Source organism: Carcharhinus amblyrhynchos, chromosome 27 (genome assembly GCF_965287045.1).
Source record: "Carcharhinus amblyrhynchos chromosome 27, sCarAmb.v2.hapA, whole genome shotgun sequence".
Lineage (NCBI taxonomy): Eukaryota > Metazoa > Chordata > Chondrichthyes > Carcharhiniformes > Carcharhinidae > Carcharhinus > Carcharhinus amblyrhynchos.
Window position 1 is genome coordinate 25042333 of NC_137350.1, and position 27948 is coordinate 25070280.

At 42.6% G+C, this 27948-nt stretch overlaps 1 protein-coding gene across 2 annotated transcripts; it reads left to right on the forward strand.

Moving 5' to 3' along the window:
* meox1 (mesenchyme homeobox 1) lies at positions 1 to 27948 on the forward strand. 2 transcript variants are annotated; one of them, XM_080213704.1, is made up of 4 exons: positions 1 to 716; positions 19902 to 20074; positions 24669 to 24724; positions 27233 to 27347. In XM_080213704.1, exons 1-4 carry the CDS (start codon positions 224 to 226, stop codon positions 27234 to 27236), a joined length of 726 nt encoding a protein of 241 aa, XP_080069830.1. In that variant the 5' UTR covers positions 1 to 223; the 3' UTR covers positions 27237 to 27347. The 2 variants fall into 2 exon arrangements, with proteins under 2 accessions (XP_080069830.1, XP_080069829.1); XM_080213703.1 differs by lacking the exon at positions 24669 to 24724 and having other exon boundaries at positions 5 to 716; positions 27233 to 27948.

Sequence of the window (27948 nt, forward strand, 5' to 3'; positions counted from 1 at the left end):
GTCACTTTTCCCACCAAAGCACTCAGAGGGAGTCAGCCTCATTGACTGCAGGCAATGCCTAAATACATTTAATTCATTATTTTTTAAGAAATCTTTTTTTAAAAAAAATGTTCCAATCGTTGCAAACTTTCAATTGAAGACTGAAAGTGTCAAAAGGGGTGGTTTTTTTTTGCAAAGAGTTTAAAGCACTCCTCTGTACAGAGAGCATCTTCCCAGCTGCTCCATGGATCAGAGCACAGGCAGCTGCATGCGCAATTCGCATTCCGGGGCCGCCGTCTGGGGCTGCATGAGGAATCCACATTCCGGGGCCGGGGTGCCGGGCCTGCACCATTACCCGTCGCCTTTCTCCTTCTACAAGAAGTCGGAGGCCGCCGCCGATTTCTCCGCCGCTGCCGCCTACTCGGAGTTCGCGTCGCCCTGCCTGGTGTCGGCGGCGGCAGCGGCGCACGGTTTCCCCGGGGAGGAGCGGCTGTACGTGGACCATCACCCGGGCCGCTTCCCCCGCTCCGACTGGCACCTCCCACCCCCACCCCCTCCGACGGCGGCCCGGGACAGACAGACCTCCTGCTTGTCCGCCAGCTCCGCCAATTTCGAAACCACCAGCAGCAGCGGCGGCGGCTCGCAGCCGCCCGGGACTGGGGATTACAGCAGCCAGCGGGGCATCGCCGCTTCCCATCCCGACAAGAAAGTGACCAAGAGGAAACGCGACGTTTTAGGTGAGAGAACAGCACTGTCATGCATTGCAAAACATGAAATAAAAGTATTCATTTATTTTGAAAACAGATTTCCAAATAAAACATTCAATCCTTAAATGTAGTTTTGTGTTTTCAAAAGTATTTCATTTGCAGCAAATTCAAAGCTGCTTTTGTCCATTTATTTTAAAATGGTGATAAATATTTTTGCACATTTGTTTTAAGTAATAAATACTTTTACGCACTTATTTTAAAAGTGATATACTTGTGAACACTTTTTTAAATGATATAAATTAAATATACAAAAGTATAAGAGATATATACTTGTACACGCTTATTTTAAAAGTGATATATTTGTGTACATTTAATTTTGCGATATAATTGTATACACTTAATTTATGAGATATATACTTCTACACACTCATTTTAAAAGTGATATACTTTCGCACACATTTTATGTGATAAACACTTTTGTTCACTTAATTTCTAATTGATAAACTCCTTCACGCACATATTAAAAGTGATTTACTTTTGTACACTTAATTTATAAATGATAAATACTTTTACACACTTATTTTATAAGTGATATATAATTTTGCACGTGTATTTTTAAAATGATAAATACTTTTGGACACATTTTAATTTGCATTTGTTGCAATCCCGCAGCAACAAAATGAGTTTCAAATTAAGTTATTTCCCAAGCTATTATATGTTATTTCTATGCCACCGTTTTGATATTGAAGAAAATCACAAGCCATGAATACGAGACACAAACTTTGAAAAGCATTCCGTTTCAGCACCTGCCGGAAAGTCAGCTGCAAAAAAATTGCATTCTCGCCCCATTACTAAACACGAACAGGGGACAGAAAGGAACTCATTTGTTCTTCTGTAGAATGTGAAAATTGATTCCCATGTAATGATCTCTGGTGCTCACCAATTTGAAATTATCTTTTCGTTTCACCGGTACTACGGGTACCGAAAAGTTGGGCTCCAAATCTCCAGCAATCAGAGCAGTGTAATCAATCCACAGCAGGTACAATGACTACTTGCAGCATCCGAGTTCATGTTAGCGCAACAAATCTGTGATCCGTTCAGGAAGCGGGATGAATAAAGCCACACCTGAGAGGGGGATATAACGGGACTGGCTGGTGTCGAAAGAGGACCAAACTGGGTCCGAACTTGCATGAATCAAAATGTTGCAATAATGTGTATGTTTCACAACCTTTTACATGATGTGCATTGCCATAGACACACACACACACACACATATATATATATACTTATATCAGAACCGAATATATGTATATACTATATGCCGTGCGTTGCCAAAATCGTCCAGCCACTGTAGATGGTCATAAGAGAATTTCTGTATCTAGGCAACCTCAACTTTCTTTCACAGTGGCGGCAGTTTTGTGCAGGAATTAAGTTTTAGGTTATTATCGGAAGGGCAGTCATATATTTCTTGACACTTTGTAATGTTTCTTGATACTTCTTAAGACCTTAAAATAATCTTCACCCACACTGCAAAATTTTATCGAAGAGCTATATGCTCGGAAATGTTTAAACAAGCGCCAAATAGTCAGTTCTAGGGACAGTTCAGTTGGTTTAAATAACTTTTTGATGTTTAATATCAGCGGTTAGGTTCAACCTTGCAACTCAGTCCTATGCATTTGCCATTTTTATATATTTTCAGTTCTCAAATTTAATCAAATTATTAAGAAAAATATATGTGCAGGTTTTTTAAACCATAATCCACATCAATACAGAGGCTATTCCTAAAACTGTTCCATACAATCTGCATATGTTTTGCATTATCAAAGTTTAATTTGTGCTTTAAAGAGGACAAGGCGCTAATGTGCTAGAAAACCTAAACCTAAAATTGAGAACAGAGTGACCATAGTAGGGCACACATTAATGTAAAATGATAGTATTAAAGTGAATTTTATAAGCACAGCATTGTTAAATGTGTTCATTTTACACCAGACATGAAACTCAGTGATAACCTCCAGTTTTATATAAACAGGTGTGTAATGCACAGTTTAATATATATATAATAGAACTGCATTTGAAGAAATTGAATGTCGATTGAAACTACAGAGGGGTGAATGTTGGAGCAATATTGTGCTTCCTACAAATTTAATTTCACTTTCAAAATAAGGCACTTGGTGCATATTAAGTAGTGGATCAGGTAAATGATACGTTATTAAAGAACTAGAACAAATCAAAAATGTTTGAACAACCTGTTCAAAATACAAAAAGGCAATCAAAAACAGCAGAGCTGAACACATTGCTAGTGCAGATGGATCTTTCCATCTCAACATCATGTGAGAAAATGTAAATAAAGGACACCCCAAATACTATCCTCATACAAAATAAAATCTTATTGAGCTTTCTGATTTGAAGGAAAGAAGCTTTCCCAAAATCTAAATTAGTTCAAAGTTATTTGTAATTTTAGAAAACTTAAGGTTCACGATTTCATATTGTAACTTGATTCGTGTCCGCTTTTTATTAGCTGGGGTCTTTTTTTTGTTGTTGCTGACGTTAACATTTTTTGTCATTTCACTTTGCGAAATTAGTAATGCCCAAGTTTGACAATTTTATAAAAGTGAGAAAGTTATTTTTGTTAGTGAAAATATTGCAAATGCCCCAGACAATCCTTCAACATTTGCGATAGTTTTATTTTATACAGACTAATTAGTTTGTAAGTGGAGTTAGGAAATGTGTTTGAATAATGTTTTTCATTGTAGTCAATTAAGCTTTAGTGGTTTTACTATTTCTGTGAGCACTTGTAGTTTTAGCGATAATTGTTGATTTTGCATGTGGTTGCCTGCACTGATTTCTTTTTAAAATTGGGACTCAGTAAGAAAACTTAGTTGGTCCCAAACAGTGACTTATTTGAGTCTCCATTCTTCCATTCGAGTATTTTAATTCTTATGTGTTCATAGTTTTCTTCTTCAGTTCAACTCTCTATTTTAACCCATTCTGACTTGCTCTTATTCTTTCCCACATTTTATTCAGCCTTTTTTGTGTCATTTGTTTGTTACCTTTTATGGTTTCATTTTGCTTTGCATTGTTTTTCTGTTCTGAATCTGGTTTTGGATGAACATAATCATTGCTACCTCTAATGTCTGATACAAGTAGCCCAGTCTAGAACCATGCTGTCAAATGATGACATTTCCCATCATGGAATTACAATTTTGCTTCATTTCATTGTGCCAAGTAAGTATGAGGGTTTTGGTGCTACATCATAAAGATACCATCTTTAATAGTAGTTGCAAAAATAAATCATAAACTTGCTCAAAAAAAAAGGAATTGGTGTACCATTTTACTCAAGATATTGGCAAGCGAAAATATTCACAAATATATTTACAAGTTGGCATAAATACTACTAAGCAATGTGAACACTATCCACATTGCTTACCCAAGATTTTTGTCCTGGTGCTTTTCTGCATCGTATAAGACTTGCATATGAAAAGTAACTATAAAAATGGCAAGCAGAGGTAGACTTTACTTTTTTATTGACCAGTCACAGGAAAAACCTGTTCCCTTTATCATGAAACAAAAAATTTTAGAACATGCATCGCCTGAGAGAAACATCCCTTTGAACAACTGGGTGCTTATTAAGTAACACATGACATTGATGCCCTAGTGATTCTTCCATTCTGATACTGAAGCAGCCCCTAAACCCAGTTGTTCCTCAAAACATTCATGTATTTTGTATTTATACATTGCAAGACAGCTACTGAGGTGAGAATTTCCAGCATTTGGCCGCATATCATTGATACCATTGCGCAAATCATATCATAAATCAACGATGCGGTGCATAAATGCAACCAGTGTCATGACAAATAATAACCAAACACAAATTAAGCAAAGTGCATTGAAAGGGGTGTATTATACCAACACGTTCTACCCTAATTTTAGAGTCTAGTTATAAATGGCTTCAACTTGGCTCGAAGTTTATTATATTAATTGTTCCTACTGACTGGATAACATATGCTCGACTAATCTTGTGGTAATCAGTGTGATCCACTTATTATTAATAAAAGGGTTTCATTTTTAAAAAGCAACATCTGGATGAAATTGATTTGACTTCATGCCAGCTTTTTTTTTTGGACCTTTAGTTAGGAGCAAGTTTTGAAAAACTGGTAATGTGTTTGCGTTTTATCTATTTCAAAGTCAGTCAACATTGCATGTGCTGCAGTAGGTATGTGCCCCTTTTATCCAATGATTGAAGTTACAATCCAATACTGATTTGTTTCTGCAGTTCAAATGGTTTATTAGTCTTATTTAAAATGGTAATACAGGCAGGCGGATCACTCAGAAATGAGACAAAGACGTTATAGATTTCACAGCTCATCTTTGATCATGCATTTTAATGAAATTCAGGAGCTGTTAAAACTGAAGGATAAACACAGTATCAGCATGAACCACCAAACGGCATAATTATGAACACAAAAATTGACCAACTATTTCAACGAAGGTTATCGTAAACTCCATGAGTTTATATTTGTTTCTTGTTATGACAGCCCTGTAATAAGATGCCGAGCTTAAAATGTTCAGTTTTAACAGTGATTAGCACTGCTGCCTCACCATGCCAGGCACCGCAGGTTCAATTTTGGCCTTGGGTCGCCATCTGTGTGGAGTTTGCACGTTCTCCCCTTGCCTGCTTGGGGTTCCTCTGGGTGCTCCAAAGGTGTGCAAGTTAGGTTGATTGGCCATGCTAAATTGCCCCTTAATGTCAGGGGATTAGCAGGGTAGATACGTGGGGTTACAGGGATAGGGTCTGGTTGGGATTGTTGTCAGCGCAGACTCAATGGGCCGAATGGCCTCCTTCCGTCAGGATTTTATGGTGAATAATGTAAAGTATCTGCTCCCCGTGTAGCTTTATAGTTAGTAAACCTGCTTAGGCACACTCTCAAATGTTGCGCAACCCAAATTTCACAAGTTACAGGAGTTACAACTTTTGAAAATTCTCGAACGCACGAAAACTTAAAGTAAGAATCTCACCTCAGTATCTGACCCAGATTCCTTTACATCATGCATTCCACAATTGGCTTCTCTGCTAATTGACATCATGCCCATACATTAAATCGTGTCTTTTTAAAAATTGCCCATTAACAATAAATTTACTAGGATTTTGGTTGTTGCATGAAGCCACCCCTGACGTTATGATTTTTAAATTTATTGCAGGGGGATGCAGTTAAATTATGAAGACATCTTGGGTTGTAAAAGTGTAAAGTTTTAACTATGACTTTTTATTGCGTTTGGTCTGACAATATCACAATGATCCAGCGGGGAAGGTTATAATAAATCACAATTGCGTTTTATTTATGGCTCAATTCATTTGAGTCTTTCCTGGTTGAATGTAACTGAGAAAGCCTTTCTGCCAGCATTAGTGAAGTTGTTGCTGATTGAGGAGAGGAAGTGCTATTGTTGCAGGCTGGCCCTTCAATACATCAACACTTTGTCTCCTTTGTTTCCTCAATTATTTTTTTTAAACATGACTTTTTTTCATTAAGGTGAGAAACCTCAGTGCTGTGAATTGGAACCTATTCCCACTTTCTACACCCAGAGTCCACAATGAGTACTCCCAAATCAAATAGAATTATACAGATTTATAGCAGGAACAGACAGTTTGGCCCAAATTGACTGTGCCAGTGCTCAGGCTCTACACAAGCCTAAACAAGCAATGCTGTACAGCCCAGACATAAGTCAATCTCCTCTACTTTGCTTCACTCATAAAATCCATTTTCTTCGTTTGCAAGTGGACAGTGTATGAAGTGCCATTTTTCCACTTCACATTCATCTTGCTCATTTTTGCTAACATTTACTAAATGGGAGAAAATATACCCCAAAATGTCTTGACCCTTAGTGAGAGCACCTCTGTTGTACTGAGTGCAGTTCTTGGTTCCACACCACAGGGAAGATGTTGGGCAGAATCTTGTGCACTTTCCCCAAGGTGAGTTTGGTGGCAGGAGAAGGGTGGAGGGGCATTTAATCAGGTGGCAGGTGGGGACCTGATCACATTCTCACCTCCATGTAAATTAGGTCCATAGTGGAAAGGCCCATGGATGACTGTTCAACCTTGCTGCCTATTGAGGCCCTTAAGTGGACAGTTATTAACCCCCTGTCACTGGTATTAACCCATCGCCAGGCCAGGGGGCTTACCGCTGTTGTGCAGGGAGCACAACAAGCAAACCAATATGGGCTACTTATGGACTCCTGGTCAAAGGCACTCAGTACCTAATTCAGGGAATCAGTATCAAGAGGGGGATCCACTATGAGGCATGACCCTCTGTTCCTCCCACCTTTGCTCTGATCCCTCTTTCCCCGTCTCCCACAACACCCCACCCCACAAATCCCATCATTTATCGGTGGCCTTTGATCCAGCAATGATCCTGGGTGGCATGGTGGCACAGTGGGTTAGCATTGCTGCCTCACAGCACCAGGGACCCGGGTTCGATTTCCAGCTTGGGTCACTGTCTGTGTGGAGTCTGCACATTCTCTTCGTTTCTATGTGTATTTTCTCCAGGAGTTCTGGCTTCTTCCAACAGTCCGAAAGACGTGCTGGTTAAGTGTATTGGCCATGCTAAGTTCTCCCTCAGTACCTGAATAAATACCGGGTGTGGAGACTCGGGTAATTTCACAGTAACTTAGAATCGTAGAATCCCTACAATGCAGAAGGAGGACATTCAGCCCAACCACAATCCCACCTAGGCCATATTCCCATAAACCCACATATTTACCCTACTAATTCCCTGACATTATGGTCAATTTAGTATGGCCACTCAACCTAACCCACACACCTTTGACTATGAGAGGAAACTAGAGCACCCAGAGGAAACCTACACAGACACTGAAAGAATGTGCAAACTCCACAGAGATGGTGATCTGAGGCCGGAATTGAACCCTGGTCCCTGGTGCTGTGAGATAGCAATGCTAACTACTGTGCCACCACACCACCCATTGCACTTCATTGCAGTGTTAATGTAAGCCTGTTTGTGACACTAATAAATAAATTAGAACTCCCTATCGTTGTCCTGGCAGCAGCCACCACTTCCTCGAAGGTGCTGAGGTTGAATAGAGATATTGACCTCTGGTTGGCCAGCAGCTCTTTGCATGTAGGGCTTCCACCCCTGGGGTCCATGATGCTAGAGGAGGACCTATGGCTGGCTTGTTAAGTGCCTGACTGGCGCAATCTGTGATTGGGTCTTCCTAAAAAGAGGCAACTTCCAGCCAGCAACTTGAGATTCCATTGCCTTGAGATTGAGGCAATATAAAGAAGATATCACTGAATTGTGGTGCAAGAAAACTGTGGTGCTTTTGTTAGACAGAGAGGATAATCAGAGTGACCTGATAGAGAGGCCTTTAAAATGATGAAGGGATCTGGAACAGGTCATTTCCAGTGCCTGAGGGATTAAGATGAAAGTGTAAGGTTACATTTGAGATTTAGGATAGGAACCATTTGCACAGAAAATTGAGGCTGGGATGTACCACTTGAGTTATTGATTGAAGTAAAGTCCATGTTAACATTAAAAATAGATTAGGTAGATGGTTGAAGAAATGGGTGTGGTAACAGAATGGGCTCATGTGCAGGTTAAACCTCAGCACAGACCGGTTGAACCAAGCAGGTTGTTTCAGGATTATAATTTCTACAGAAATCCAATTATTCAGGAAGAAGTCCCAACTGCTCCAGTGTGAATTTTCCCAGTTCCAAAACGAGTTGCCCATTGAATAACCTCTCCGTGGCAATGATAATTTCATCTTAATTAGAACCAAACTTTGGCTGAAGACTGCATAATATTACCCTTGGGAGGCCACCTGTTCAAATCATTGGACTTTAGATGATCTTTCAATCTGCAAAAAAGGGAGTTCCAACTTTTCAGCTATTTGTTGAAATCAAACCTCTGACCCAGAGATGAAAGATCTTTGTGCTAAAGCCACTAATACACCCAGTTCCCGGGCAGTGGCAGTACATTTTCACAATTGAGAATGAAAAGTTATCTTGCCCAGATGTATTTTTACAGGAGCTGCTAACCAACTCTTCTGAAATAGGAATAACAAACCTGTGGGCTTAGAAAATCTGTGCATCACCTAGTTAGAATGTGTTCTCATTGTTGAGTTGTAATAATGCAGAAGATTTATTGAATTCATAGGACATGGTCAAAGTTGGCAAGTCCACTATTTACTGTCCTTAACTTCCTTGAGAAGGTCGTGCTGAGGCACCTTCTTGATGTCCATGTGGTGAAGGTACACCCACGTTGCTGACAGTGAGGCATTTCCAGTATTTTGATCCAGCGACAGTGAATTAATCAGAGAATCCTACAGTGCAGAAGGAGGCCATTTGGCACCAACTCTCTGACAGAGCATCTTACCCAGATCCACCCCATGCCCTATCCCTGTAACCCCACTTATTTACCCCAACAATCCCCCTAATGTGCGCATTTTGGGACATTAAGGGGCAATTTACCATGGCCAATCCATCTAACCTGCACATCTTTAGATTGTGGGAGGAAACCAGAGCACCCGGACAAAATCCACGCAGACACGGGGAGAATGTGCAAACTCCACACACATAGTGATCCAAGCTGGGAATTGAACCCGGGTCCTTGGCGCTGTGAGGCAGCAGTGCTAACCACTGTGTCACCCTGCTGCCAAATGATGATTATAATTCCAAGTTAGGATAATTAAGTTGATAAGTTTATTTATTAGTCACAAGTAGACTTACATTAACACTGCAATGAAGTTACTGTGAAAATGCCCTAGTTGCCACACTCCAGCACGTGTTCGGGGATACTGAGGGAGAATTTAGCATGGCCAATCCAACTAATCAGCATGTCTTTTGGGCTGTCGGAGGAAACCGGAGCACCTGGAGGAAACCCACGCAGACATGGGGAGAATGCGCAAACTCTACACAGACAATCACCTAAGACCAGAATTGAACCCGGGTCCTTGGCACTGCGAGGCAGCAGTGCTAATCACTGTGCCACCGTGCTGCCGAATGATGATATACTCCCAAGTTTGGATAATTGGAGGGGAACTTGCAAGTCGTGGTGCCTTATATATGATAGAGGTGCTGAGTTTGGATGGCACTGTTTAAGAAGCCTTGATGAGTTGCTGCAGGCAAAAAATTGGGAAATGGGTTTAGATGTGTGTGTTCTTTTTCAGCATGCAACAACATGAAGGGCCAAATGGTCTCCTTGTATGCGTGAGTTTTTCTATGTTGATGCTGCAGTGTGAACATGAGCTATAGAGAAACAGTGAAATGAAACATTGAGGACCTGTTGGGCAAGAAATTTATTGTCAGCAGAAGCAAAGCAAATTACAAAGTTAAACATATGGAATAAAAACGCATGCATCAGACACATTTAGGGCATATTTTAGAACCAAAACAAATGATAGACAGTCACTTCCAATAAATGACGCTTGGAAGGGCTGCGCCATTTCACAACTCTGAATGTCTTAACTTCTGGTAATCAAGTCTCGGGTAAAATTACTACAATCCAGCATTTTTACTGAGCCTGTGCTGATAGATTGGGGAGTTTATTGACAGGCTACTATCCTGGAATAGCCAAGAATTTCCTGCTTTGAAAATTCCACACTCAATATGCCATGTTAGTCATCAGTGCAGATGTACATCTGCTACATTGCAAACTTTTACTGCACTTTTTTTTAATCCCTTTCATTTTCAAGACACAATTGATACATCATTACACAAATACCTTTTGGTAACATATTGCATTTTCACAAATGTTCTTGAGTGTGCATCTGAAATGGTCTGAAAAACAGCTGAGGAGGTAACGCACATTATAGAAAAGATCTCCCATTTCATAGTCTTGAAATTTCCTGTTGTTTTTGTTACATAAAGCCATAACATGTTTTTGGTCACTTTTCCCTCTGCCATTCTGAAGGGGACATTAACACATTTATTGGTCAAAATTTCTATCGAATGGCAGAGAGAAAACCAAATAGCACAGTGGGTCAGTCAGTTGCCTTTCCACTCTGGGACCCGGGTTCAAATCTTGCCGATTGTAATTGAATGAAAAGAAGCATCTGTTTGCTCACTGAGCCTTCTCTGAAATGGTTTTTGGCACTCTCGCTCCAGTTGCTTTTTCTTCTATTCATTCATGGGACATGGGCGTCGCTGGCTGGGCTAACATTTATTGCCCAACACCTTGTTGCCCTTGAACTGAGTGGCTTCCTCTGCCATTCCAGAGGGCAGTTGAGAGTCAACCACATTGTTGTGGCTCTGGAGTCACATGTAGGCCAGACCAGGTAAGAACAACAGATTTCCTTCCCTAAAGGACATTAGTGAACCAGACGGGTCTTTCTCAAAATCGACAGTCGTTTCATGGTCATCAGTCAATTCTTAATTCCAGATCAATTTTTATTGAATTCAAGGTCCACCACCTGCCATGGTGGGATTCTAACCCAGGTCCCCAGAATGTTAGCTGAGTTCCTGGATTAATAGTCTAGGGATAATACCAATAGCCATCCCACTAGTACATAAGGACACATCCTAATTGGAAACAGCGATTGGAAAGACAACAGGGCAGCTATGTGGAAATGTTTAGCATGCTGGTGCAGGTCTTTTGGAGTTGAAGGTGAGATGGTATGGTTGGCATAGGACCAGGAGCAGAGTAGTCTGAGCTACACATTTATTTCTGGAATCTGGGCAAAGATGGGAAGTGGCATTGATTGCTCATCCCTAGATGTTCTGTAAAGGTGGTGGTGGGACTCCTTCTTGGAGCTACACCAATCTTTGAGCTGGTGGTGCTCTCGCAATGGCTTTTGTTGGTGCTCTGTCTTGTCAGAAAGTGATTGGTGCTGACACTCAGTGGAAAGGGTTCTGTTTCCAAGTGCTGATGTTCTTCGTTTTGATTAGCACAAAACTTAAAAACAAAGCTGAGAGGAATCTGATATGTTTGTATGGTAACACTGCAGCTGGCAATTTACAGGCAAGTAAAACCACAGCCAGTTTTGCAGAATCTTTTTTATTTATAGAGTGGGAGGAACAGACCTAATTGGCTGAGGACCTTTCCCTGCTTAATGCTCGTTTTAGGGCACAAACTTTATTTGCGTTGTATTTAAGTTCTGAAGGAAGCTGCGTATCTTCACTGCTCCAAGGCCAGACTCCTGCCAGCGAGAATGGAGAATTTGGAGCTCAACTAAAACTCCATTCATGCAGCGGGACTGGAGAACCCTCAGCCATGGGCGAGGTCGGAAAATGAAAGAAGACAAAAACTATCGAGAAAGTCCTGTCTATACTTTAATATAAATACTAAGGGAAAGTGTATATATTAAAGTATAGGGAGGACTAAATACTCTCTGCTATACTTTCCCCTATACTAGGGGAATTTCACAGTAACTTCATTGCAATGTTAACGTAAGCCTTACTTGTGACTAATAAATAAACTTTAGTTACTTTAATAAACTAAACATTGAATTGAAAATTCCAGCCTGAAATAAAAACTTTTTTTTTGTCTGAATATGGCAATACTGACACAATTACTAACATTTCACTGCAATAAAATCCTTGTCCCTACCTAGGTAAACCACTGGGCGATTCTGTGGCAACTCCACTTTACAAAGAAATTTAGGTCATCGGAATCCTTTAAAAATTTTGAGTTGCTTTTCTTTAGAAAAGTTTTTCTTTCCCCTTGAGGCTATTTCCCGATTCCATTGGTATTCCTGATCAGTGAACCATCTGTGGCTGACAGGGCAAGCGTCTGGCTGGCTTCCCTCCCTCGGCCAGTAATGTGCAGTGCACATTTGAAGCACACATGAACAAAAGGACAACTCTCCCCAGTTTTCCCTCTTCCATTTTAGGAGGAAGCCTGGCTTTCGCTCAGCGCTGCGCTTGGCAAAGCCATTTGTTGCAATCAGGGCTCCACTGACATATGGGGAGGTTTAGTCAACCCTACAATGAAACCTCCCACAGCATTTTAAGGTACGTTTCCCGTTCAACGTGTCAGTGACTCAGTCTATTGATGGTTCAGTGCATTGGGGCCGTACGGCACCTTTTATTTTTGCTTTAATTTGCACTGGGGAAATTCAACTTGCACAATGGATTCCAAAAAAGGACTTTTGGAAGAAATAGCATGGTCCTTTTAAAAGCAGATGGCATTTGGAAGTCTGTCATGGTTGAACTCATCGCAATTAAGACAAATTACATTCCTGCTAAATTTGACATTGCAGATCTATTGTTTTTACACCTTCTAGACACATATGCCTTGTCTAATCATTGCCATTCTTTCATAAGCTCCATTGCAATGCAGTGCTACAATATGTTTTCTTCCCTCATTATAGACACAGTTTGGCTCATAGTTGTTGCATCAAAGCTATACCTTACAAGGTGTATTGCACAAGAGATTTCAGTATTTAGAATCAAACTTAATTATTTGGCAATGACCAGAGTTCTCGCAATGGTTTTACACAATTTTACTGAGAAAGAAAGACTGGCATTTATGTATTAGTGATCTCAGGGCATCCCAAAGCAGTTTATAATCAATAAAATACTTCTGAAGTGTCTCCACTGTTATAATGTAAGAAATGTGGCAGCCAATTTGCACACAGCAAGGCCACCCAGATAGCAGTGAGATAATCTGTCTGTGATACACTTTGAGAGACAAACGAGTTTTACTGTTCTGCCTGCCACGGGAATTGTAGTGGGCGAGGGGCGGACTATCGGAAGGTCAGTTGACCTTGGGCAGGATGTTCTGGTTTTGGGGTGAGTGCGGCTGGAAAATCCCAGTCTGGGGATAATGCCCACCTCTCCCCCCCTCCCCCACCTCTTCTTCAGATAATCTCATGGGATCTCACACATTAATCTGGAAGGGCAGGCCAAATGCCTTATGTGAAAGACAGCAGCGCATCCAGCAGGGTGGCACTCTCTCAGTCCTGCACTCAAGCTTGAGCCTAGATGTTGTGCTCAACTTTCTGGCATTGTTATTGAATCTACAGACATCTGGATAAGCAGCAAGAGTGCTACTGCTCAACCAAGACTAAACTCCCTCCCCAATTTGACTCTGAGCTTTATAGATCAGAAAGGTTTGATTCCCAGATTCTGCTTATTAGCTACCCTAAGTTGACGCAGTGATTGGTAGGGATATAATGATTTAAGGGAGGCAAGTGCTTAGTGGTATTATCACTAGACTATTAATCGAGAAACTTAGCTAGTGTTCTGGGTCGAATTCCGCCACAGCAGATGATGGAATTTAATTCAAGAAAGAATATTTGGAATTGAGAATCTACTGATGACCATGAAACCAGTGTTAATTCTCGGAAAAACCCATCTGGTTCACTAATGTCCTTTAGGGAAGGAAATCTGCCATCCTTGCCTGGTCTGGCCGACACATGACTCCTGAGCCACAGAAATGTGGTTGACTCTTAACTGCCCTCGAGCAACTAGGAATGAGCAATAAGTGCTGGCCAGTCAGTAATGCCCATGTCCCATGAATGATTTTTAAAAAATAGGCCTCAGCAATCTTGAATTGGGGAAGGGAAAAATCATCCAGCATTCTATTTGTGATCATCTTCTAGCAACTCTATTGGAGGGTGATTGCACGTGGATCTCAACTGTATGAGGGCAACAACTGTAAACAGTCATTGGCCGTTGAATCATGACACTGGTTTCACATGCTATGCCGTATGATGGATACAGTTCCATTCCTACATGTGCTCATGGAACTGCATCCATCATACAGCGTAGCAGCATAGTGCCATAGGAGCGGCACGATGGCACAGTGGTTCACACTGCTGCCTCACAGCTCCAGTAACCCAGGTTCAAATCCCGACCTGGGTCACTGTCTCTGTGGAGATTGCACACATTCTCCCCAAGTTTGTGTGGGTTTCCTCTGGATGCTCAAGTTTCCTCCCACAGTGTAAAGATGTGCAGATTAGGTACATTGGATATGCTAAATTAACCCTGAGTGTCCCGGGATGCGATAGGTTAGGTGTATTAACAGGGTAACTGTGATGATTTTAGGCAGGGTAATAAGGTTGGCTTGTTATTATGAAAAGAAATACCTGATGAGTCTTAATTGATGGTTAAGTCAGGCAGAATCATCCTCCCTATTTAAGTGTGTCAGATTCCCAGCCTGCATTCAGCAGGGAGCAACTTGATAAAATAAATAAAGTAACTTGGACTTTCGCCTCCGTGGAGTTATTATTGTAACTAAACGGGAATAGAGCCTGGGTGGGATTGTTGTCAGTGCAGACCTGATGAACCGAGTGGCCTACTTCTGCAATGGAGGCTTTCTATGATTTATCCAGAAAGGAGAAAGTTAGGAGAGATTGGAAACTTAAACTGCTATCAGCTTTATATTTCAGATGCTGCAGGAACTGGGGCTGGAGTACTGGCCTGATTTCCCAGAGGCCTGGATGAATAATCTGGTAACATAAATTCAAATCCCACCGCAGCAGCTGATGTGGAATTTAAACTCAAATAATTAAATCCAGAATAAACACTGGCAATGTTGATGATACGGGATTGTTGTGAGAAGGACCCATAAATGTTCTTTCGGGATGGAAACGTGCCCGACCTTTATCCAGTCTGGCCAACTGTGCCTCCAAAAATCTTGTTAGCTGTAATGTGCCCTGAGGATGGATTCAAAACACCACCCATCAGAACATTCCCTTTCGGGTTGAAGACCATATACCCACTTTGCCCCAAGCCTCAACATCCCATCAATGATTAAAAAACAGGAGCAGTCCTTGAATCAAGGAATCAGGTTGGAATCATAGAATCCCTATATTGCAGAAGGAGGCCATTCAGCTCATCGAGTCTGCACCGACCATACCCTATCCCCGTGGATTTACCCTGCTAGTCCCCTTGACACAAAGGGGCAATTTAGCATAACCCGCACATCTTTGGACTGTGGGAGGAAACCGAAGGAAACCCATGCAGACATGAGGAGAATGTGCAAACTCCACACAGACATGACCCAAACCAGGAATTGAACCCTTGTCCCTGGTGCTGTGAGGCAGCAGTGCTAACCACTGTGTCACCTTGTTAGGACTTTGAAGCTGGTGGGAAAAGTAAAATGATTTCAAAATCTTCAGTAAATGTCAACTGGGAATGTTCCTCAGATAAATTTTTCAAGAAACAGAAACAGGCTGTGATTTACTTTGGGATGTCCTAAGGATATAAATGCAAGTTCTTTCTAGTTGAATAACAATGCTATTTTGTTCTTGTAGGAGTAGTTGGAACTTTTCCACACTGTTGGTTGTTACCGTTCACTACAACTAGCTGCAAGTGAATAGAAATCACTCAGACCATGGAGGTTTATAGCACGGGAGGTGTCATTTGGTCCATCATGTCTGTGCTAACACTTTGTCAAAACCTAATTGTTCCATAATCCAAACACCATTCCCACCTCATAATGAGCATTACTCAGTCACCGATCAGTGATTGTCACACTTTTAGAGTCTCGATATAGTGTTCGTTGTTCAGTGGGATTTCATAGCAAGAGGGTTCAAATACAGGAGCAGGGCTATCTCGATGCTATTCTATAAGGCCCTGGTAAGGCCACATCGGGAATATTGTGTGCAGTTCTGGTCTACATATCTGATGACGGATGTTCTTGCTTTAGAGGGAGTGCAGGGAAAGTTTACCAGATGGATTTCTGGGATGACAGGATTGACGTATGAGGAGAGATTGAGTCTGTCAGGATTGCATTTGCTGGAGTTCAGAAGAATGGGGTGGGGAGGGTGGGTTGTCATTAGAAACCTCCAAAATACTAACTGGAGTAGACAGGGTGGATGCAAGAGGGATGTTCCCAATGGTGGAAATGTCCAGAACCAGGGGTCACAGTCTGAGGATACGGGCACAGAGATGAGGAGAATTTCTTCAGTCCGAGTGGTCAGCCTGTGGTATTCGCTACCATAGAAAATAATTCGGGCCAAAACATTGAATGTCTTCAAGAAGTAGTTGGATATAACATTTGAGACAAAGGGGATCAAAGGATATGGGAGGGAAGACGGGATTAAGCTATTGAGTTGGATGATCAGCCATGATCATAATGAATGGCAGAGCAGGCTCTTCTTGCTCCTATTTCTACGGCACAAACACTGGTCATTTGTATTCGACATTACAGTCCACGCAATCTATTCGTAAATAGGATAAGCTTTGTGGCCTATATTATAACTAATAATGGGAACAAATTTGATCCCATACATTGGCTTCTTTGTTCAAAATAATGGTTACAAATCTACTCTTGTTGTTTAAGTGGCAGCTTGGTTCACTCTTATCTCTAGTTTTGGACTCAACTTCCATTCCAGAACTTGTGCAAATAACCTCAATGCCAAAGCAGTCCCAGATTGTTAGTAGTGCTGTGTTTTTAGATGGAGCATGAAGCCAGGGCCACGTACAGGAGGACATTTAAAAAAAAATCCATGGAATAGTTTGAAAAGCAAAGAATTCTCCCCACCCCATCCAATATTCAAGCAGTAATACTCAAATGGATCAATCCTTCAGTTATTTCATTGCTGCTTATGTGAGCTTGCTGTGCGTTAGCTATCTGTCCAAATCATTGCCTTTCAGAAATAAGCCATTGTCTACAAAGCACTTCTGGACATTCTGAGGATGTGAAAGGTGCTATATGAACATAACTCCTTCCACTTGTGCTGTTACTCGAATCTCACAATTAGATTACAACTTTCTAACCTCTTCCAATCAATAACTTGATTTGATTTATTCTTGTCACATGTATTAGCATACAGTGAAAAATATTATTTCTTGCACGCTATATAGACAAAGCATACCATTCATAGAGAAGGAAAGGAGAGAGTGCACAATGGAGTGTTACAGTCATAGTTAGGGTGTAGAGAAAGATCAACTTACTGTGAGGTAGGTCCATTCAAAAGTCTGTTGGCAGCAGGGAAAAAGCTGTTCTTGAGTCAGTTGGTACATGTCCTCAGATTTTTGTATCTTTTTCCCGATGGAAGAAGGTGGAAGAGTATACGTCCGCGGTGCATGGGGTCCTTAATTATGCTGGCTGCTTTCCAAGGCAGTGAGAAGTGTAGACTGTGTCACTGGGTGGGAGGCTGGCTTGAGTGATGGACTGGGCTTTGTTCACAACCCTTTGTAGTTTCATGCAGTCTTGGGCAAAGCAGGAGCCATACCAAGCTGTGATACAACCAGAAAGAATGTTTTCTATGGTGCATCTGTAGATGTTGGTGAGAATTGTAGCTGACATGCCAAATTGCCTTGGTCTTCTGAGAAAGTAGAGGCGTTTTTGGGCTTTCTTAACTATAGTGTCAGCATGGGGGGACCAGGACAGGTTGTTGATGATCTGGACACCTAAAAACATGAAGTTCTCGACCATTTCTACTTCATCCCCATTGATGTAGACAAAGGTATCTCCTCCACTATGCTTCCTGAAGTCGATGGCTATCTCCTTTATTTTCTTGACATTGAGGGAGGGATTATTGTCTTCGCACCAGTTCACCAGGTTCTCTATCTCATTCCTGTACTCTGTCTCATCATTGTTTGAGATCTGATCCACTACAGTGATGTCATCAGCAAACTTAAAAATCAAGTTGGAGGGGAATTTGGCTACACAGTCATAGATGTATAAGGAGTCTAGTAAGGGGCTGAGGAGACAGCTGTGTGGGGCACCAGTGTTGAGGATTATTGTGGAGGAGGGGTTGTTGCTTATCCTTATTCTAAATTATGGCCTGAATTCCCTGGCTGTTCACGCCAGCGGGATTCTCCTGTCCTGCTGCTGCAAATGGAGATTTGGTTGAGCGCAGCGGCAGCAGGTATTAAACAGCCAGAAAATTCTGGCCAATAATTCTTGCATTGACTTAGCACCTCATCACATTAAAATATCTCAAAGTATTCTATCCAAATGTATTACCTCTGAAGTATAGGGTGTGTGCTATAAGCATATGTGGCAGGCATTTTGTGCAGCAACTTCCACAAATAGTAATGAGACAAATGACCAATTTATCTGTTTCTTTGGCAATTAGCAATAATTGGAGAAAGAATGGCGAGGACACTGTGAAAACTCCCTGTCCTTCTTTGAATTGTGATGTGGGCTCCTTAGAACAGGCATACAGGATCTAATTTTAACACCAAAAACTCTGTCCTTTCTGGCAATGAGTCACCTCTCAGTGTTGCACTGGAGTGCAGACTTTATGACCTGAAGCATTGACATGGAGCTAAAACCCACAATCTCATGAACCAGATTAATCATAGAGTCATAGAACCCCTACAGTGCAGAAGGAAGCCACTCGGCCCATCGAGTCTGGACCGGCCACAATTCCACCCAGGCCCTATCCCCATAACCTCACTTTGCTAACACCTTGACACTAAGGGGCAATTCGGCATGACCAATTAACCTAATCCACACATCTTTAGAGTGTGGGAGGAAACTGGAGCAGCCGGAGGAAACTCATACAGACACAGGGAGAATGTGCACACAGGCAGTGACCCAGAGGCCGGAATTGATCCTGGGTCCCTGGCACTGTGAGGCAGCAATGCTATTCACAGTGCCACTGTGCCGCCATTAAAACCCATTAATCTCTACACACACACCATGCAACTTAAGGAAACACGGAGCTGCAAGTTGGGGGCTTGCTTGCCTCCCCAGATGGGAAGTGAAGGGGGCGTGGACTTAGCTAGCTAAGAGTGGAACTTTCACCCCTCAGTGACAGGAAGTGTCACCTAAGATTCATTAGTGGGCACTGCTGGGACTACAGAAAGGTGCACGAAAGAGAGTGATGGTTGATCGAAGAAGGTACATCCTGAGTTTTTAGCAAAGGAAGGAGCTCTGAGTCCAGGGAGGGGCCCAGGAGACTGTGTTTTGGAAGGGCAAATGGCATTGAAGGACGGGGGGGGTGGTAAATGGTGCCCCTGATGAACACAGGGCACCCCTGAATGAGGTGCCTCCTCTTCCTTCCCAACATTTTCACCTACGCTACAAAAACCAGCCTGTCCAATCCCATCTAGGTGCCCATGCCAACCATATCATGGCATGAGCAGCGTATTATCCCAGTTATAAGGCTTGCTACCAAGCCTAATCGATCTTTAATTATTCCTTTAAACGGCGGGCTGCCGATTTTAGTGTATTTGGTGGAGGTCAGTGGGCTGCCTACCTGACATATTTTAGATGTGCCGAGAAACAGCTGGCAGGGAGAGGTCGGTCGGATCCAGCCTACGGATGTTGTCTATAATCATATTGTTGTTGTAACTTGTTGCAGAGACTCAAGATTCAAATTACAAGTCGGAGTCTAATAGCAAGGCCAGAAAAGAGAGGACAGCATTCACCAAAGAACAGATTCGAGAACTAGAGGCGGAATTTGCCCATCATAACTACCTGACCAGACTGAGGCGATACGAGATAGCAGTTAATCTGGATCTCACAGAAAGACAGGTGAATACTTTATTAGTTTCAATGTTCTTTAATGGGCACGCATTTCACTTTTAAGGTCTTTTACTACATCTTCCACAACTTTTTATATATTTAATTACCACCCCCACCCCCGCCATGCTTCATTTTTTTTTTAGTTCATTCATGAGACATGGGCGTCGCTGGCTGGCCCGCATTTATTACTCATCCTTAATTTTCCAAGGGCAGTTGAGAGTCAACCACATTGCTGTGACTCTGGAGTCACATGTAACCCAGACTAGGTAAGGATGGCAGATTTCCTTCCCTGAAGGACATTAATGAACCAGATGGGTTTTTCCGACAACCGACAATGGTTTCATGGTCATCAGTAGATTCTTAATTCCAGATTTTTTTTTTACTGAATTCAAAGCCTACTATCTGCCATGACGGGATTTGAACCCTGGTCCTCAGAACATTCGCTGAGTTTCTGGATTAGTCTAATGATAGTTTAGCGATAATATCACTAGGCCATCTCCTCCCTAGGGTCTCACGCTGTTGATGAAATCAATGTTGCCTGCTGCAAAGCAGCTGAGACTCAGGGACCCTTTGCTGAGGAAGGAGCAAGCCTTGACTTTCCATTCCTGTCAGGTTGTCCAGGTAACTGGGATTTTGCCATCTCAGGAACTAAGAGTCCCAGAGTCTGACATTCCCGGAGAATGATGTTGCCTGTGATTGGACACTGTATACACGCAGGGCACTGTTCCCATATTATTTCTGGGACCACTTTTTGATGGCAAAAAAATGAGGAACACTCTGCCAGTGTAACATTTTTCCTTACCTCACACCAGCCACGTTTGTGGATTTTGCCTGAGTAAGACTGCCAGTTAGTGTTGAATTATGAGCCCATACTGCCCAGAAAGAAATTGGTGGAGAATGCCTGAATTGAGTTTTTTTTTAAATATAGGGGCCTTGTAGTCAAGAGCAAAAAGAGATTGGTATCTCTTCTGTTGCGAGCCAGTCCTAATGCTGAAAGGGTACTGTTCTGCATACTTGAGTTACCGTGGCCCTCTCATACAGACATGATGGGTAAGGGAACCGCAGGCAGTGTGGGAGTCTGACCCAGTAATCATGCGGTTTGCCAAATTTTATTATTTTTGGCCTTCGTATTGAAGATTTGCAATGGAAATTTTTGAAGTGCAAAATTGCATTCCTTGGAACAGCACCAGGATTTTCCTGAGTATAACCTGAGAAGTACAGAAATTGGGAATAGTTGGAGACAACTGCTTGATCAAGAAAACAGAGGGTTAAAACAGCTTATCCTCCATTTATACAATCGCAAAGAAAAGGAAAAGGAAAAAGCGTGTTTGCAATGTTGCTGCATTGATAGAATCCCTACAGTGCAGAAGGAGGCCATTCAGCCCATCAACTCTGCACCAACTCACTTACAGAGCATCTTTCCTAGGCTTACCCTCCCCACCCTGCCCAATCCCCATGCATTTACACTGCTAATCCCCCCTAACCTATACATCTTGGGACACTAAGGAGTAATTTAGCATTGCCAGTCCACCTAACCCGCACATCTTTATAGTATGAGAGGAAACCGGAGCACCCAGAGGAAACCCACGCAGACAATCACTCCAGGTTGGAATCGAACCCAGGTCCCTAAGCGCTGTGAGGTAGCAGTGCCAACTGCTCTGTCACTGTGCCTACCACAAACTTTCCCCCTCTCCAGAAGATTTATGAGGAGACACTCAGAAGGAGAGCAATTTTGGACTGATGGAGAGAAAATTGGAAAATGCAAAGGGACTCAGTTACAGTTCTTTAGGCATTCATTCACCCCCTCAAGTTAGCACTGCTGCCTCACAGCTCCAGGGATCTGGGTTCAATTCCTGCCTCATGCCACTGTCTGTGTGGAGTTTGCACGTTCTCCCTGTGTCTGCATGGGTTTCCTCCAGGTGCTTCAGTTTCTTCCCAGACTCCAAAGATGTGCGGGTTAGGTTGATTGGCCATGCTAAATTGATCCTCGTGTCAGGGGAATTAGCGAGGTAAATGTATGGGGTTGTGGGGATACAGCCTGGGTGGGATTATTGTTGGTGCAGACTCCATAGAATTCCATAGAATAGAATCCCTACAGTACAGAAAGAGGCCATTCAGCCCACCAAGTCCACACCGACCACAATCCCACACAGGCCCTACCCCCATATCCCTACATATTTTACCCACTAATCCCGCTAACCTACACATCTCAGGACACTAAGGGACAATTTTAGCATGACCAATCAACCTAACCCGCACATCTTTGGACTGTGGGAGGAAACCGGAGCACCCGAAGGAAACCCACGCAGGCACGAGGAGAATGTGCAGACTCCACACAGACAGCGACCCAAGCCAGGAATCAAACACAAGACCTGATGGGCCGAATGGCCTCCTTCTGCACTGTGGGGTTTCTATGTTTTTTTTTGAGTTTCCCGCCCCACCTCCCCCCCCAGTGCCACCCACCACCAACCCTCCCCTAAGTGCTGTATCCAACTGTCTATTTTTCATGCGTGGACCGAGACAGGGAGAGGCAGCAGCCAATGTGACTGCAGAGGTTGAGTTTCATCTTTGCTGCTCGAACACACTGCTGAGTAAGTGATTATGTCTCCGCCAGAAGAATGGAAACAGGAGCCCCCCTCCCCCCCACCCCCACCAGAAACGGAAAACAGTGCAGGGAGGAGAGAGACGTGCATCCCTATAAATACAAAAAATACTTTCCAGAACACCAGCAATACAGAAAAAAATGCATGCACTGTGCCAAAGTAAATGCAAGACTGTTTTGGTTTGAGGAAGTAGAATGACTGAGACACTTGTTTTTATTGAGTAACGCCATTTGTGAAAAGGGTTTGCATCCAAACATTCAACCGAACGACCACCCCCCCCCCCTCCAAATAACAGCAACAAAAGTGCTAAAACAACACGAGACCTGCCGTGCCTCATTTGTGTGGCATCTGGTTACAATTGATTCCTCCTAAAACAGGCCATAACCTTCTGCCCATTTTAAGAGCAATTGCTCTTTTATTCTAAACACTGTTAAATCGCTTGAGTTGCGACAGCCCTGTGTGGCTGGCTTACAGAACGAGGGAAAGGGAAAAGACCTGACTTCCGAGGTTCAAGTCTTTTCACTCGCGCAGGCAGATACTGTGAGCTGAAAGTCCTGATCGTCAGGTGGAAACCTGATCTAAAGGGGAACTGCCGCTATTCTTGGTGAGTGAAGGTGAAGCCACTCATCTGAGAAATTGCTGGGACAAAACATACCTTTTATTTAACAGGTCTTTGACACGCCACATGTTGTGATTTAACAGGGCTGGTATTATCAATACCTGAGGTACGCATCAGGATTTCTGCCTCTTGCTTGTCTTTCATCGAGTCATAGAATCCTTACAGTGCAGAAAGAGGCCATTTGGCCCATCAAGCCTGCACTATCAACAGTCCCAGAATGTCACTGAAATGTAATCAGTTAAGTATTTTTTCGAAGAACGTTTGCTCCAGTTTTGCCTGGTAGAAGTATCTCTTTTTCAGAGGAATGAAATAAATGAAGAACAAAACTGTGAACAAAACAAAGGGAACTTAATACAGTTCGGGTCTACTATGCACCAGTCCCTGCATTGTCCACTGATCGCAGCAGCCTTTCCTCTGTAACCCTACATATTTACCCTGCTAATCTCCCTGACACAAAGGGGCAATATAGCATGGCCAATCAACCTAACCCGCACAATTTCCCAACAACCTTATATCCGAAGCTTATTAAATTTACCTGACCTGCAAAGCCAAACAAGCCCTGGTCACTGGATCATAGAATCCCTACAGTGCAAGAGGAGACCATTTGGTCCATCAAGTCTGCACTATCCAGGCTCTATCTCTATCTCAGTAACCCCACATATTTATCCCTGCTAACCTCCCTGACATTAAGGGGCAATTGAGCATGGCCAATCAACCTAACCCTCACACCTTTGGACTGTGGGAGGAAACTGGAGCACCCAGAGGAAACCCACGCAGACACGGGGAGAACGTTCAAACTCCACACAGGCTGGAATCGAATCTGGGTCCCTCTTCATGTCAACGTTGACACAGAATCGTTTTGAATGTCTGTTTAAGTATCACCTTCAAATCGCAAGCATTAATACAAAGTGTCCTCCAGGCTTTGCGATTTAATTGTGAGCAAATGACAGCAGTTGGGAATAGTGCAAAAGAAGGGGAGGGTTTGTATTCGATTTCAGGTTAATAATGAGTCTTTAGAAAAACAGCTAAATTAAACAGAAGACAGGAAATCCCTTTTAAAAAAAACCCAGAAATCTAAGCCCCAGTTACAATTTCTAATTTAGCAGCAATGTGATCGGTTGGAAAATTATATTTGTTCTGAAGTCCATACTTCTGTTGAGTGAATTGGAGCTGGTAAGTCAGGACAGTTTCCTGTTTACACTGGCTCTATTTATTTCTGTAGGTGCGAATTCCTGTTATTTGAGACTATTTTTCCTCTCAATTTGCACTGAGCTTACCGTATCACTTTTACTTGGCTGCTGGTGTTATTGTTTGCAAGTACAACAAACTTAAAAAAATGATGCTGTGTATCTCTCCACTGCTCTAACACTCCCCACTGCAGATTGGCCGTGGGAACCTTCAATGGCATGGCTTCCATATGAGTTCCTTGTATTTCTGGTAAGTGAACACGGTTTTGTGGAAAACTAGTTATTCATGGAATAGGAATTTGGTTGTATAAATGCGGTATTGTGCAATTTACAGATTAATCACTGTATTAGCCCTCGAGCTGTTGGTTGTGGCATTTGTTGTTCCAGTGCTATGTAGTCCCTATATATTAGCTAAGGTAAGAATTAACCCGTTAAATTCCTAATTGACTTGAAAGCACAGTTTGAAGGGGTTTATCAATTTGGTACAGTGTGCCCCCTCACAAAAAGAGAAGGTTAACACACCCAGAGAGTGTTGGGAATGCAGGAACACACTGATTTTATTTTCAGAACATGAAGTAATATATGAAATATTCAAATCTGTCAGTAAATTGTTTTTTTTATTCATTCATGGGGCATGGGTGTCACTGCCTGGCCAGTATTTATTGCCCATCCCTAGCTGCCCTTGAACCAAGTGGCTTGCTAGGCCATTTTAGAAGGCAGTTGAGAATCAACTACATTGCTGTGGCTCTGGAGTCACGTGTAGGCCAGACCAGGTAAGGACGGCAGATTTCCTTCCCTAAAGGATGTGAGAGAACGAGATGTGTTTTTTCCGACAATTGACAATGATTTTATGGTCATCATTAGATCCTTAATTCCAGATTCCTTTTTTTTATTGAATTCAAATTCCACCATCTGCTATGGTGGGACTCAAACTCGGGGCCCCAGAACATCAGTTGGATTAATAGTCTAGTGATAATACCACTTGGCCATCACCTCCCCTAAATACAGTTCATATTCTTGTGTCCACACTCCAAAGCATGATGTAGCACTGACAAGCGTAGTAACCGCTTGCCTTTCCAATATTACAACAAGCAGTGGTCTGAAAATATTTGGAATGGCACAGAAATGTATTCAGTTAAGTATCTTTTCAAAGAACTTTTGCTCCACATTTCTCTAGCAGAAGTGTCCCCCTTTTCAGAGGAATGTAATAAATGAAGAACAAAGCTGTGAGCAAAACTAAGGAAACTTAATATTGTTGGTGTCTATTATGCACCCCAGTCCTTGCATTGCTCACTGATCGCAGCAGGCCTCCATGGGTAAAAGGTAATACCACATGCTGCTTCTCCAGGACCATCTAGACATGGACAAGACCACGGAAGAGAAAGGGAAGTGGCCAGAGCAACAGCCCCCTCCTCCCACCCCTCCCAGCAAGGGCAACATGCACCCCTGAACCTGTAGATGGCCACCCTGATTAGGCTCAGAGCAGACATACAAAGACGTCTGCCAATCTGTTTGTCCAACTAGTACAGTGGCACAGTGATCAGCACTGCTGCCTCACAGCACCAGGGACTCCAGGTTCAATTCCAGCCTTGATGACTGCCTATATGGAGTTTGCACATTCTCCCAATGTCTGTGTGGATTTCCTCCGGGTGCTTCAGTTTCCTCGCACAGTCCAAAGATGTGCAAGTTAGGTGGTTTGGCCATGCTAAATTGTCCATTAGCGTCCAAAGATGTGTAGGTTTGGTTGATTAGCTATAGTAAATGTATGAAGTTATGGGCACAGGGCAGGGAGAGGACATGGGTAAGATGCTCTGTCCGACAGTCACTGCAGACTTGATCGGCCAAATGGCCTCTTCCGCACTGTAGGTATTCTATGATTCTACTGAACTAATAATTCTGATCCCCAGGTTAAGGCTCTGCTCATGAGTTCAAATCCCACTACGGTAGCTAGTGGAATTTGATTTCAATTAATAAATGTGGAATTGAAAGCGAATCTCATTAATGATCATGAAACTATCTTCCCTTTAGGGAAAGAAATCAGCCATTCTTACCTGGTCTGGCCTATGTGTGACTCCAGACCCACAGCAATGCGGTTGACTCTTAACTGTCCCCTGAAATGTTCAGTCCAAGGGCAATTAGGGATGGGCCACATGCCAGTGATGCCCACATCCTGTAAAAGGATAATCATAGAAATATACAATGCAAAAGAAGGCCATTCGGCCCATTCAGTCTGCACCCTCCCAGGCCCTATCCCCATAGTCCCATGCATTTACCCCAGCTTTTCCCCCTGACACTAAGGGGCAATTTAGCATGGCCAATACACTTAACCAGCACATCTTTGGATTGTGGAAGGAAACTGAAGCACCTGGAGGAAACCCATGAAGACACGGGGAGAACATGCAAATTCCATACAATGTCGAGCCAGGAATGAAACCCTGATCCCTGGCGCTGTTAGGCAGCAGTGCTAACCACTGCACCACCCAACTAATATTCTGTAAGCCTGTGAAAACTCTTTAAAAAAATGGAGAATGGATGTAATTAACATTTTAAGGAATTGAAATCATGGGGAAATGCTGACTGAATCTCAATTTCTAGCCATTCCATTTCCCGTTCTAATTTGCAAATCAACCCAGCTGTGAGTAACTAATCTCACTGGTTGGCCAGGATACCGAGCAGGCGAATTTCACGTGAAACGACTGTTTTTGGGGAGGGCGAGCACTTACGCAGGAGCTGTAATTTCCCACTCTTTATTCCGTAGGTAAAGGTCTGGTTTCAGAACCGAAGGATGAAGTGGAAACGTGTGAAAGGTGGCCAGCCCATTTCGCCACAGAGCCAAGAACCGGATGATGTGGACTGCGTGACCCCTGACTCTGATCTCAGGAGTGCGGATGGGAAAGGTCACATGGTGAGCTTAGTGGACAATAAAGAAACAATCCAGGACAGTATCAGATAAATCCAGCTGCCTGGCCCAGCAAGTTCAGACTCTCAGTGCCTTAAGTTGGGGGCCATCACATATTTAATATCAGGTGACCATTTGTTCAAGCTTGAATTAAAATTTGAACATTTCCGAACCATCGCTTTGGACTCCATCAGCTTCTAAACCAAACATTCAGCAGTTGTTGACCACGAAGAATTCACTTCTCTATTGGAACCATGAGGGATCAGAATCAGAACTGGAAATCGGTTGTGTCATTACTCATTTCAACAAGATATCATTTATTTTGTATTTGTAAAGAAAAATTAGCTTGCAGGTTTGTTGTATAAATAATGCGAAAACTTGAGTTCATACCACAATAAGTTAAATAACAGCATATTGATTTATGAAGATAAAATCATGAATGGAAGTGGACAGTTCCTCTGTAGTAGCAGTTTTTCCAACATATATTAAGGAGTATGTAAAATAAACTGATACAGTAAAATGCAATATGTTAAATGTTCATTTTATATCATTAAACCTTTGTTAATGATTTATAA